General features: G+C 43.7%; 1 protein-coding gene across 12 annotated transcripts in view; it reads left to right on the top strand.

Moving 5' to 3' along the window:
- The window catches only part of PRKAG2 (protein kinase AMP-activated non-catalytic subunit gamma 2), a 184,929-nt gene that overhangs the window by 126,081 nt on the left and 45,748 nt on the right, over positions 1 to 13,100 (top strand). For 11 of the 12 annotated variants that reach the window (XM_048951501.1, XM_048951504.1, XM_048951505.1 and 8 more), the window contains one exon: positions 1,958 to 2,172. The exons of the other annotated variant lie outside the window; for it this stretch is intronic. In XM_048951501.1, the coding sequence (XP_048807458.1) occupies positions 1,958 to 2,172 (215 nt within the window). The remainder of the gene's footprint in view (positions 1 to 1,957; positions 2,173 to 13,100) is intronic. 12 annotated transcript variants of the gene reach the window in all.

Raw genomic sequence — 13,100 nt, 5'->3', positions numbered from 1 at the left:
CCCAGGTCCTTCTCTGCCGAGCTGCTCTCAAGGACCACTCCTCCCAGCCTGTACAGGTGCCTGGGGTTCTTCCGGCCCAAATGCAAAACCTTGCACTTTGCCGTGTTGAACCTCATCAGGTTCACCCGAGCCCAGCCCTCCAGCCTGTCGAGGTCCCTCTGAATGGCATCCCTTCCTTCCACCGTATCAACCGCACCACTCAGCTTGGTGTCGTCAGCAAACTTGCTGAGGGTGCACTCAATTCCCTCATCGATGTCATTAATAAAGATGTTAAAGAGCACCGGTCCCAAGACAGACCCTTGGGGGACACCGCTTGTTACCGGCCTCCACCTGGACATAGAGCCATTGACCACCACCCTCTGTCTGCGGCCTTTCAACCAATTGCTTATCCATCGGGTCGTCCACCCATCAAATCCACTTCCCTCCAATTTGGAGATGAGGATGTGGTGGGGGACCATGTCAAAGGCCTTGCTCAGGTCCAGGTAAATGACATCGGTCGCCTTCCCTTCGTCCACCAATGCCGTCACTCCATCATAGAAGGCCACAAGATTAGTTAGGCATGACCTTCCTTTGGTGAAGCCGTGCTGGCTGTCTCGGATCACATGCTCAATCTTTATGTGACCGAGCATGTTGTCCAGGAGGATCTGTTCCATGATCTTCCCAGGCACGGAGGTGAGACTCACCGGCCTGTAGTTCCCCGGGTCCTCCCTGCTCCCCTTCTTGTATATGGGAGTGACGTGACCCTTCCTCCAGTCGTCCGGGACCTCACCTGACAGCCACGACTTCTCAAATATGATGGAGAGCGGCTCGGCAACCACCTCGGCCAGCTAGGTGTGCAGAAATCTCTGGTAGAACCATGAAAGCTCACACTGAGAAGGCAAACTGAATTTGCCTTGGAGATGCCTTATCATGTTTTGAAGTTTTGTTTGGATGGCTTGGAGTTTCCTGCTTATTAGAAGCTACCTGTCTGCTCCTTTTTGATGCACTTGAGTCCCCTGTGGATTCACTGGTTATCCACACAGACCTCTGGGAGCACAAAAAGTGAACCCAACTCAGAGGCCACATAGGTGCCCAGAGCCCACTTCAAAATCTGAAGCTCTGTCCGGCTTCAGTTTTTACGCCTTTAAATCTGCTCTGATTTATGCTGGTATAAAAGAATCTTCCTTTGTTTGCTGACAAACACATAGATGTCATAGGAAACACAGATGTTGTAATGAATTTTCTAATTGGATGTGGATGCTTGTTCTTAAATGGATAATAAATACGGCTTAAATGATCTGTTTGATCACAGCTCAGAACTGCCCTAAGAACACAACCTAAAATACAGCTGGGGTAGACGTGTGTCAAACAGAAGCAGGATGCTCACAAGACAAATGATCTGCTGCTGATACTGATTCTCAGCACAAGAGAAAAATAATCTTTCCCCTCCAAGGTTGCTGAAAACAAATCTAGATTGTAGGAAAGCATTGCTGGGAGCCCTACAGAAAGTGGGCTGAACCTCACAGGATACACCCCCTGTTTCTTTTTGCCTCTCCTCCTAATTTTGTTCTCGCTGCTGGCTGAGACAGAATCATCAAAATGAAGCAAAAGTATGCGTTCAAGCTCTTGAGCCATTTGCCATGAGATAGAGGTAATCCTGAGATTCACAGAAGCATTAAAATAGCAACAAGAAAGTGACACCAGTGCTGAGGATCGCTTTAGAAGTAAGGAAGCAGATGGGAGGCCAATAGAACAGAAACGTAGAGCTGTCTCATCTTGCAAATACACCTCCCTGGACAATGGCTCAGACAGTTCAAGCAGCCAAACAATTCACAGAGTTTTAATCCCCTATTATAAATAAGGGTGAGATACATGCTTTTAGCCTGGGAAAGGTGATAAAAATATATATAGGTTTACTGTAAAGATGAGATTTCTGCCTGCTTCTCTTCTGATCGTTAGTAATTATTCTTTTTTACAGCCTCTGGCCTCTCCTCTTCTCCATCTACCCCAACACAAGTGACCAAGCAGTCCACGTTTCCTCTTGAATCCTATAAGCATGAGCCTGAGAGACTAGAAACACGGATTCACTGTTCTTCTCCTCCGGACACAGGGCAGAGATTTTCTTTGCCTCCATCCCAAAGTGCAGCCAAGCCTCCTATAATGACACCATCTCTCTGTGCTACCTCAAAACCAGTAAGTAGAGCTTGTGTCCACTTCTCCACCGGGAAATGTACAGTGGTGTGTGTAAAATTGTTTCTCATACTACGAGCTAGGACTGGTGCGTCCATCCTGTGGAATGGAATGAGAACAATTTCATGTGCCTTACACCCCAGGCTTGTGTTAGCTCTCAGCGTTCAGCTGGCAAGGCATTAGGAATCCAGAGGTGGGAGCTCTTCTTGTGAGTTAACCAAATAGCAGTCAGTTCTTGCATTGAGCTCAACTGAGCTTTGCAGTGGCTGCACAGTTCTGCACGCATTGCTGAGATGCCGCTTTAGAGAAGGATACAATTTTATTTAGGATTGTCTTTTATATCCCTTGAAAGGAGCAGATGAGAAGGCTAGCAGCCAAGGAGAGCAGATCAAAAAGAAATTCACAGCGTGAGCTGCAGGGTTTTGAGTTCCTGCTGCCTCAGAAGTCTGAGATCACTGGGACAACTGCAGTCTAATGGCACCGGTTGCTGTGACTCTGTCTGCCCCAGCTCACAGTACAGAAGGGTGGAACTACCTGGGTATTTAAGCAGACCCCAGGTAGTAGCAGCATCTTTGTAGGAGTGGTTTCTTTAGCTCCTGGGAATGCAGGAACTCAGCAGTTCCACGAAAACGTGAATTCTAATCTCTGATATTCTCCTCTGCAACATCTGCACTGCATGTCTTTGTCCTGGACTTGAGCAAGGCCTTTGACATGGTCCCCCGCCACATCCTTATCTCCAAATTGGAGGGATGTGGATTTGATGAGTGGACCACTCGATGAATAAGAAACTGGTTGAAAGGCCGCGTTCAGAGGGTGGTCATCAATGGCTCTGTGTCCAGGTGGAGGCCGGAGAGAGGCATCCCCCAGGGGTCTGTCTTGGGACCGGTGCTCTTTAACATCTTTATCAGTGACATCGATGACGGAATCGAGTGCACCCTCAGCAAGTTTGCTGATGACACCAAGCTGAGCGGTGCGGTCGACATGGTGGAAGGAAGGGATGCCATTCAGAAGGACCTCGAGAGGCTAGAAAGGTGGGCCTGGGTGAACTTGGAGATTCATGATCCTTGAGGTCCTTTCCAGCCCTGGCCATTCTGTGATTCTGTGATTCTGTCTTCTCTCCTCTGGCTAGCCTCAGCCTCACAGTAACCACTGGTCTCTTCTGTGCTCTTCTGCCTTCTGGATACGCTAAGCCAGCAGTCCCACATTTCCTCCTTTGAGTCCTGCACCTCCACAGGAATGGCTGCAGCCATTACACCGTGTGTGTCTGGGTGCTGTGACCATTTGGTCTTATAAATAATAGACATTTTCACTCATTGCTCATTATGGCTTGTTGTATCCAAAGCCAGCTTTGTTGTTCTAGACTAAGGAAGCCAGACTCCTTTCAGAATAAACACCTTCCTATTCTGCCACTAGGCGAAAGTAAAGAATTAAAAATACTGAATAATACCAATCTTACACTCATAGTTAGGAACTCCAGCAGTAACCTTCCTCCAGACCATTCGCTGCCTTTGCATGTATGGAGCAGGCTTGGATGCACAAGTTATGAAATTCAGGGGCTTGCAGGACACAGGAATGTTTGTGGTAGGCTTCAGTCTGTTGGTCATATCCTTGGCGTGTGAATGTGGTTTCTATTCAGCTGCTACCCAGGGGTCTGTTGTATCTGCTAGAACAGCGACTGAAACACAGATCTAATTTTTTATTTGTTTTTAATGATTTGCTGCTTGGGACAATAAAGAAACAGAATTCTTGGCAAGTATTCATCAGCTGTAGTGGTTCTGTGTCTGCACAAGATAGTCTGGATGGAAACTCAATATATTGTACTCAATTATCTCCTTTTCAACAGATGCAGAAAAACATATATAAGACACATAGGATGTACAACACCTGACTTTCTTTGTTCTGTATACTTTGCTTTTGTACTCTTTGTTTTATATCTATCTCATTTATAAGAGTGAGTGCACAGGGTGGCAGTGAATCATTAGGTTTTCGTTTCACTAAGTTATTTCCCTTACAAATGTGACAACACCCTGAATACTGCATTTTAGACATTTCAGTTATTCTGAGTCATGGGTTAAATATTTGTTTTCCCAGTGAAGATGTCATAAACAGATCGAGGTCCATTTCTTGCTTACTTAGATAGCTCTTTCTTGGCATAATGATTCAAAAATCTTAAAAGCATTATAAATTATAGGATGAGTGGTTTCACAGTGGACACTGTGAGATGTTCACTTTAATGACAGAGCAGCTCTCACGTTGACAATTGAAAGGAGAGGTTGACTCTTATCTACAAGGGCTCTGTCAACTCAAATCTCATTACATTGTTTAATTAGTGATGATAATGTGTGTGATCCTAAAACTATTATCAATGATTCATGACTGTGGAATACACTGCAACAGCAAAGAGGAACTCTTGGAGCCAGAGCTGGAAGTACTGCTGAAAAAAACCCAACAAATGAGCCAATGGATGAGTATAGGAATGTGTAGCACCAGGGCTTGGAACTCAGCCCATTTTTACATCCACCTGCATTTGAAGCTGATTGTGTACTTGCTTTTTATACGCTTGAGGCTGTGGCACAGAATGGTAGAATCTGCTAAAAAACAGAGAAGAATAAAGATACTTGTTTCCCAGCAGATGTAACCATCACTTTTGTGTTTTGGTAGCACTCAGTGTGTATCTTGCTGTGATTTTTAACCCTTTTATTCAGATAAGGGGAATAAAAAGCAGGAGACAGGCCCTGGCAGAGGGAGACACTGCTTCCACAAGGAGCATCTCAATGCAGTGTGTGTACCTCAGCAGATAACACCATGCTAATGGGTGCCTGCAGTAATCACTCAGGCCTGGATTTATCCTGCCTAACTTTAGAAACCTGTCTGAGCTGCTTACGTTGGTTGCCTCTGTATCTCAGAGAGGATAAATGGGTTCTTCAGAGGGTTGTTCAGCACTCTGCCTCGCTCACAACTGAGGGACTCCGGGTGCTGCATTTCTGACCACGGTGTTTCTGTTGGGTGCACAAAGCAGATGTGTGAGGCTGGGTCAGGCCATGGCAGCAGCTCTCGTGGGCGTCCAATGGCTGCGGAGGTGTTCCTGGTGGTTGAGTTAGGAGCTCAGAATGAGAAATCAGCTGATAAGAGATCAAAGCTACTCCAGAAGATTAACGTGCCCCACATGAAATAGGGAAGGAGCGACTCGATTTTTTGCTGCACAGTTCATGACTTTGTACTTCGGCCTTGTGTTGTTTGGACTGTGTAACCTTCAGGCTGTTAAGTGGTGAATGATAACTCCCCTCTAAAGCAACATTACTAACCATGAAAGGAATGCAGAGAGGTTGCAAATTCAGTAACCAACATGTTCTCCCTGTTTCCGCTTTGCCCTGTTTTGAAGAGGAATGCAGTGTGTTGAGCTCAGTGTGCTTGCATCCTTCTCACTTTGTCCTTTCTTCTTCCACTGACACGTAAGGCACCATGAAAATAGCAGTATTCTGCCTCCTGCAAACACGTGCATTTTGTGGTACATCATTTCCTGGCCTTCATGAGTTTCCTCTTTCTCTGCATGAGGAGTCATACTTACAGAAGCAGAACATACTTACAAACAACCTCTTCTACCTGGTGAACCACTGCTCTCTAACAGGAGCCTAATAACTTCCCAGCAATTTCTTACAAAGAGAGCATCTCATGCAGAAGACAGTCTGACATATACACTGAGCTTGTGTCAGTACATCCTCCTCAAGCCACACGTGTAGGACACAGGAGAAACTGGAAGATACAGTTGGCATCCATTTTACACAGTCAGTGTTACTCAGCTCCTGGAACAGAAGTACAGTCTGCAGCCAGGCCTCTCCCTTCCAGTGGCAGAAACACAGAGGTAAAGAGAAAATGGTTTCTGCAGCTACCTGCTTGTTCAGCAGCAGCATTTCCCTGTGAGGCTATTCGTGCTGTTTCTCAGCCAGAATGTAGTAAACTCAAAAACAGGGCTGTTAACTTGTTTGGCGTGAAAGACTCTTACATCACACCCTGCTGCTGGCAGGCAGCCTGGGAACCAGGATATGTGCAGCAGGTCCTCCCATCTGGCTCTCTCCAAAAAGCCATGGCACCTATCAGAGCGCTGTGATCAGCCTGGCTGATAAAAGAGATTTAAATCTGATGAAGAGAACTGAAAATGCTCTTTGATTCTGATGTTGTCTTAAAAAAAAAAACAAAAAACAAAAAAACCCAAAACAAAACAAACAAAAGAAAAACAACAAAACCACAGGCTGGGAGAAATGGAATCCAGTCTGCAAATGTGCAACAACTCTTTATTTCAGCATTCGTGTGGTTTAAGGAAGTAAATGAGTGCCAAGGCATTACTCTGATTCAGCTTTGATTTATACCACAGTAAACTGATCACGGAACCCAGAGCCAGCAAGGCTGTCATTTACCAGTGAGAAAGCTCTGGCAGTGTTGCTGTGTCCAGACTAGTTCTAAGTGCTTTAATACCAGCACTCCTTCTGGGAGATGTTCTCTAATAGATCCTCTGGGCTCCAACAAGTCAGCTGGGTTGCAACATTCTCCCTAATGCAGCTGCTGCTGTCCGTGTAAAAGTGCATTTAATGTAAAAATGGAACATACTTGTCCAACTGTTGGTATGTGATTAGTTGCAAACCTAGTAAATCAACAGCTTTGTGATTATGTATCATTCAATCACGTAACAATTACACACCATATTAATAGAAAAAATGTCCTGAGCCCACCTGATTTGTTTTATCTGCTTTGACAGAGTGTCAGGATGGCTCCACTGAGCAGACTTCACATCATTGAAAGTCCATAGTAAGATTCAGTGGGAAGTAAAACCTAAATGAGCCAGTAAACTTGCTTGGAAATGAAGAGACCCATTCTACTAATATTCTGTTCTGTCCCTTTACCTCCTCTCTATTAGTCTTATTCTTTTACCACATTTGGCATTTTTATCCCTATTTAAAATACGCAACAGGCACCTTGCTAATAATTTTATATTGGTTAATTTGCCTTTTCTAGAATTACTTACTTATTTTAGGAGGAAAAAAATACAGTTACAACCTGCTGTAATGCCAGTTTCCGGATGTAATTGTAATTGTATTCTGGTCGCAGCATTTGGATTCTTGGCAATCAATCATAGGATGTAGAGAATTTATATTGCGTAATTTCTTTGCCCTGAGGAAATGCATGTCTGTCTGCTTGTGGCTTTTTCGGCAGAGCGATTTATGCAGCTACCTATGGGTGCACCTTGTGCTGAATTTATCTTAACAGCATAAACTCCTCCGATTCCTGTTCCTGCCAGTCCTAGAGCCCAAGGAGAAAGACCAGGATGAAAGGATGAGCAGCCAAAATGCTGAGTCCCGTCAATTCCCAGCTGCTGTGGCAGTGCTTGTGTGACTAAGTAGCTAAGACAATTAAAACCAGAGCACTGTGTGTTTCTTCTATGGTATCTATGGTATTCTATGGTATGGTACACCTTGGTACCAAACTCATGACCCCAGAATCCTGAATGGGGAGATTCTGGTTAGAAGTTGAAAGCAAAGTTACCTTTATCACCCCACGTCCTGCACTATGCATGGTAGTACTACTCCTCTATTAACAGCGAGCTCTGTTTGTGATCACAGCCTGAAACCTAATTTCTGATTTAAGGCACAGGTTCAGTGTAATAGAGCATTGCTGCCAGTTTCTTACCAAGTATTTCTCAGGAAAACAATGATGTACCACGTGTGCTTGTGCACAAAGCAGCAGAAAATATAAACCAAAGTCTTTTAGAAGAGAGCTCTGCATGCACTCTTCTGAAACTTCTCTGTTGCACCATTCCTTCTCATGTATTCAGGTGGGTGGAAAATACAGCTACAGGAAGGAAGAAATGCTACACAGGCCGGGATCCTTAAGAGGGAACTCCATGAATTCCTCATCTATCTCCATCTCTCTCAGCTCGGTTTCGTCCATATTGTATTGTTAGATACACAATCTTTAACAGCCAGCAGAGCTTTACAGAATGTAAATCCCTGGCTGATACCCAAAGGTCACAGATTACACAAAGCAGCGATATCCTTTTCTCTTCTCCGCACAGCCTTACCCCTTCCTCTGTTTGGATGAAACAAAATGCTGAAGTTAGGAGATAAAAGGGGGACATCTTGAGTAACCCTGCCTTCCATTTGTATGGTAGTGTCACTGTCAGCCTGTACATAAGGAGAGCAACACAGCTCTGCAGAAACACAGCTCGTGTCTGTGGTTCTTTTTCTTTTAAGATAACAATCAACCAAGTTTGGCCATTTGAAAGTCAGCTGCATGGGCTGCTGACTCAGAGGAGGACCAGATACCATCTTGGCAGCAGCTTGGAAAAATGTTTCCATTGTGCTCCCGAAATGAATGCAAAATATTTATTCCTTGAGCTCGTTCCCAACAGCATTCTTAGCTGGCACTGAGGGCAGGGCCGTGTGGATGACATTTTTAGGAAGACAGTAATAATTTGTGCAGTGCCCGAGGTATGAATAATCGTGTTTTATGATTAACAAAGAACAGAAGTCCTACAGCACGGGGCGAGTAAGCTGAAGTGTAGAAAGGTGAAGTAATGGAGTGTAGGATGACAGAATTACTGCGTCTCCTGCTGTGGAAGGGATCCATGAGGATCACAGAGCCTAACTCCTGAACAGACCATAGAAAAGGTGAGAGGCACAAGGCCAGCAAGGTGAGGAGGCAGCAGAGGTACAGAGTGGAGACACTTGGTCGGCCTTCTTGCATGTGTAAGGTTGTGCACAATTGCCAGTGCCGAGGTCAGCACCTCTGGTGTTTGAGCTTATTCTCTAGCACAATTTTTGCCCATAGCTGCACAATGCGTCTGTCTGTGGCACGCAGAAATCCTTCTTCCTTGTACCTCTGAACAGAAAGTTACTAATTGCTGTTTTGTGGAATGTGAGCACAGATGATTTCAGCAGAGAAATAAACATGACTCTTGCCCTGAGGACTTCATTGTCCGAGAGCCTGATCTAGCAAACAGGCTGGGCAAATTCTAAAACCATAAGCATTGACTCAAACAGGATGGTTCCTAAGCACTACATCCAGTATGTACTTGCAGAATGGGTTTAAGTGTAGCCATAACATAGCTAGTGATGACAGAAGGCACTGAAGAAAGGTAATCTGAAGGTTACAGCACTGAGTTTGGTTGAGGTTGCTATGTATTTATGTTGCTGAATCTCAGGTGCTATTCTGTTTTGGTTGAAGTCAATGTAATGATGGCCTCGATCCAGGAAAGCACTTAAAAGTGCGGTCAATTTTAAGTACATTGGTGGTCTGGCTGGAGTCAGCAGTACCAGAGCACTTAAAGCAATATACACGTTGGCCACTTTGCTCAGTCGAGGTCTTTGTACACTTTTTATTGTCTATTAAAACACTTACAAACGACTAGCACAAGTGAAGATGAAAGCTGATGGACATGCAGGGGATGGAAAAGGAATTGGGGAAAAACCTGAGAGATTAAATAAAGAGTAAATAATGGAAAGAGCATGAGGATCAGGACAGAAGAAAGGTCGTGGTGACAACAGGAAATAGCTGATCGCCAAGTGGCAAGGAGAGCAGCAGCTGTGAGATCGCTATCTGCCTGCTGGTGTATGTTTGGCCTCTCCAGCTGTGGGCATTTGGACCGTGTTTACATGGAAATATTCATGGTGTGCACCACCTCTGCACCCAGCTCCTGACACAGGCAGAAGCAGCTAGTGATGTCTTCAGAAAGGGATGGCAAGAGGCACTGAGCACCACTGCAGTACAGAAGCACATCATACAAGCTGGGCACCAAATGGATTCCTCCATTACCCAAGATTTCACCGATATAGAGGTCACGTTTTGAAGAAAAGAGTTGTTTCCTCACTGCTGCTTTTCTTCCTGAAGGCCCAAAACATGGCTGTTGCTGATTTAGTTCTTTGAATTCGAGATTTCTTCTCTTTTCAGTTACATGGTTGTAACAGAAAACAAAGAGTTTGAAGAAGAGAAAAACACAGCATCAGTAATAGAGCTCAGGGAGGTGGGTGCACATATTCACCCCATCAGAGATCTCTTACATGATTATCACTGCGTCCCTTTTTCCCCTGGTGCCTCAGTTTCCCATTTATAAAAGCTGCAGTGCAACACCTCCTTAAGTCAAACAGTACATTAAGAAGTTCTTCAGAAAGCAGATATTCTTAGAACTGTAGACGTAAGTGGCTTAAGATAACTATAGATAGCACATTGTATTTAAAGATTTTAGCAGCAGCCTTTTCCATTGCAGACAATAATAATGTATTACAATGTACAAAAAGCTATCAGGTTTTCAGAGCACATCAAAATTTATGCAAAAAATCATTGTAAAGCAGGCTGGTTTTCTGACTTCTATGTTTATTTTAGAGCTTAGTTTAGGACGGGTCAGACATCCCCATAGGACATAATGTCCTGCAGACTGTATACAGACTAGTATTCATACACATATGCTCCAAATTTGATGTTGTGCACTGGATTTGCTTATTTTTACTGCTTTTTAATCACAGTTACCCATAGAATTATTTTAAAAATGTGAATCACTGAAATGCCTGAGTCGATGAACAACCTTAGATAAATAATTACTGTTCTAGAGATCTATAGCCAAGCTTCTGTTCTGAACTTGGCGTGCTTTTCCCAAGAGCTCAAAATATCATCCAAACAAACTGTAAAAGAATATAACAACCACCGAAATGTCAAAGCCAAAACAGCTCCCCTTCTTTCAGGAATGTCCCGTGCTGTCTCTCACCCACAGGGCCTTACTTGGACATCTCAGAAGAACCCAGCTGAAACTCCAACGCTTCATTCAAATGGCCAGGGTCAGTGTGTTCTTGGCACAACCCAGCAGCAGTTTCCCTTGTGAAGTGCCATCACTCCTCCAGGAGCACTTTCTGGTTGGACATCCAGCACCAACAGAGTTGTGTGCCTCATGCAGAGGTCCAAAGCTCTCAGAAAACTCCATCTCCAAAGATGATGCTTTTGGTTCCTACAGCTGATTGACTTTGAAATATGACCACTCTGGCAGAAACAACCACTTTCATCTCAAACTACTTGACTGCATTATTTAATTTAGTATTCAACTTCATTTTTTTTCCCATTTAATTGAAACTGACACTAAATTTCCAGTCTGCTATTTAACTGTGCTTCTGAAATTAAGAAGCACCTCTGCTGAGCTTATGCACAATTTAGTGTGTATATATATATATACATATTAAATTCTACAATTTTAATTCTGACTGTACTAAAGTTAGTGACAGTTATTCTACTGTCCTCAGAGAGGCTAGATTTGCTCATAGCCCAACTGTTTCCTTACCTGTAATGACAATTTAAATGGTCCTTTTTCATGATATTGATAGCTGGGAGATACCACACTATGTTAATACATAAATCTCCTCACACAGATTGCTGAATACTGAATCTGCATCTAAACTTATGTACATGTACACCCAGTGCTTACCATACCCACACTGTGAGCATCCCCTGACCATCAGCACACTTTTGTATCCATGTTTGCATAAACTCTGCAGTAATGTAAGCATGGTGTTGAATTTGAGGTGTATCTCAGGTCCTTAACATTGAACTAATTTAAATTTTTTTTCAGTTCTGGTTCATGGAATGCAGGGAAAAGCCTTATTGGTATTTCCACATCTCTTTATGGTATTGTTTGTAGTCATAAAACATTTAGCTGAAGCACCTGATATGCTTCTTGCTCAACACAGTCCTTACTTCAGCTCCTTCCAGATGGTATCAAACCACAGAAGCAGTACATGCAAGATCTGTTTTCACTTGTAGTGTACCTGAAGTGATGGAACGATATAGTTAATAGACTGCCAAAAGGGAAAGCATGCATGAGAGAAGGGATGCTGTCATGGCAGATTTCTTTTAAGCAGAACAAAAAAAGAGAAGCAATACACAACAATTTTGCCTGGAGTGATCAGCAGTAGATCTGAGAATAATTCAGAGGAAGGCCAGGTTCCTCAAGCTATGCAGATTGAGCACCATCTGAATAATAGATTTTTGTCACAGAAATGATCTATTTGAAGATTACAAGGCAACCATGGGCTTTGTGTTGAAGGAAGTTTACAAACTGCGCTGAAATGTACTTTATTATCCTTGCCTGCCTCTCTGAGATAGCTTCTGAATACTCAGTGGATTGAGATCCTCAGTTAAGATAAGCTCTTAGAAAGCGAGCGCCTAGTGCACAGCTCATTTGTTTAGCAGTTATCCACTTTGTAGGGCAGCCCATGCCACAGAGCCAATTCTTTGTCAGCCCAGCTGCATGTCAGTAGCTAAAAGTTTTGTCAAGACTGTGGGTGAGTCAGCTCTGAGCTGAAATCTGCCTCTGTCTTTCAGTTACCCATCGCAGCAGCTCTCACCTGCATCTCTTCACCATCTGGACTCACTGCTTCCAGTCTTTGAGACCTGCTGATGATCACAGAAATGCCATTTTAACAGTAGGCCAGTGACTAAAGGTCTACTAGAATTTTGTGGGTCTTACTCAAGCTCGAAGTATGGCATCAGTTCTCTTCAGGCTTGATTAGGGAAAAACTATTTAATTCTAGGTTTAAAAAACACCATGCCTGAAAGCTGGTGCAGTAAGTATTTGCAGAGTAGAGCCACCACCCATGAGCAAGGCTTTGAAACACCACACTAAGATGAAGAAATGGTGTATAGTAAATGTTCATACAAATCAGATTTGCCTCTTAGTATTTTTTTTTTAATCTGTTATCCTCAGCAGCCTGTGCTCTGTGGAACATCATGCAGGACTCTGGCCTCCATCCAACAACAGTACTTACCTAAATGCTTCACTTTAACTAACGCAACTAATCCTGTGTAAGAAGCGTCAGGTAAATGCAGGCTCACACTTATTCCTCCATCCAGTTCATATCAGTCAATGCTTACCTGCTTTATTCATCAAACAAAAAAAA

Source organism: Lagopus muta, chromosome 7, assembly GCF_023343835.1.
Source record: "Lagopus muta isolate bLagMut1 chromosome 7, bLagMut1 primary, whole genome shotgun sequence".
NCBI lineage: Eukaryota > Metazoa > Chordata > Aves > Galliformes > Phasianidae > Lagopus > Lagopus muta.
The sequence above is the reverse complement of the archived record's forward strand: the minus strand, read 5'-3'. Positions and strand labels throughout refer to the sequence as shown.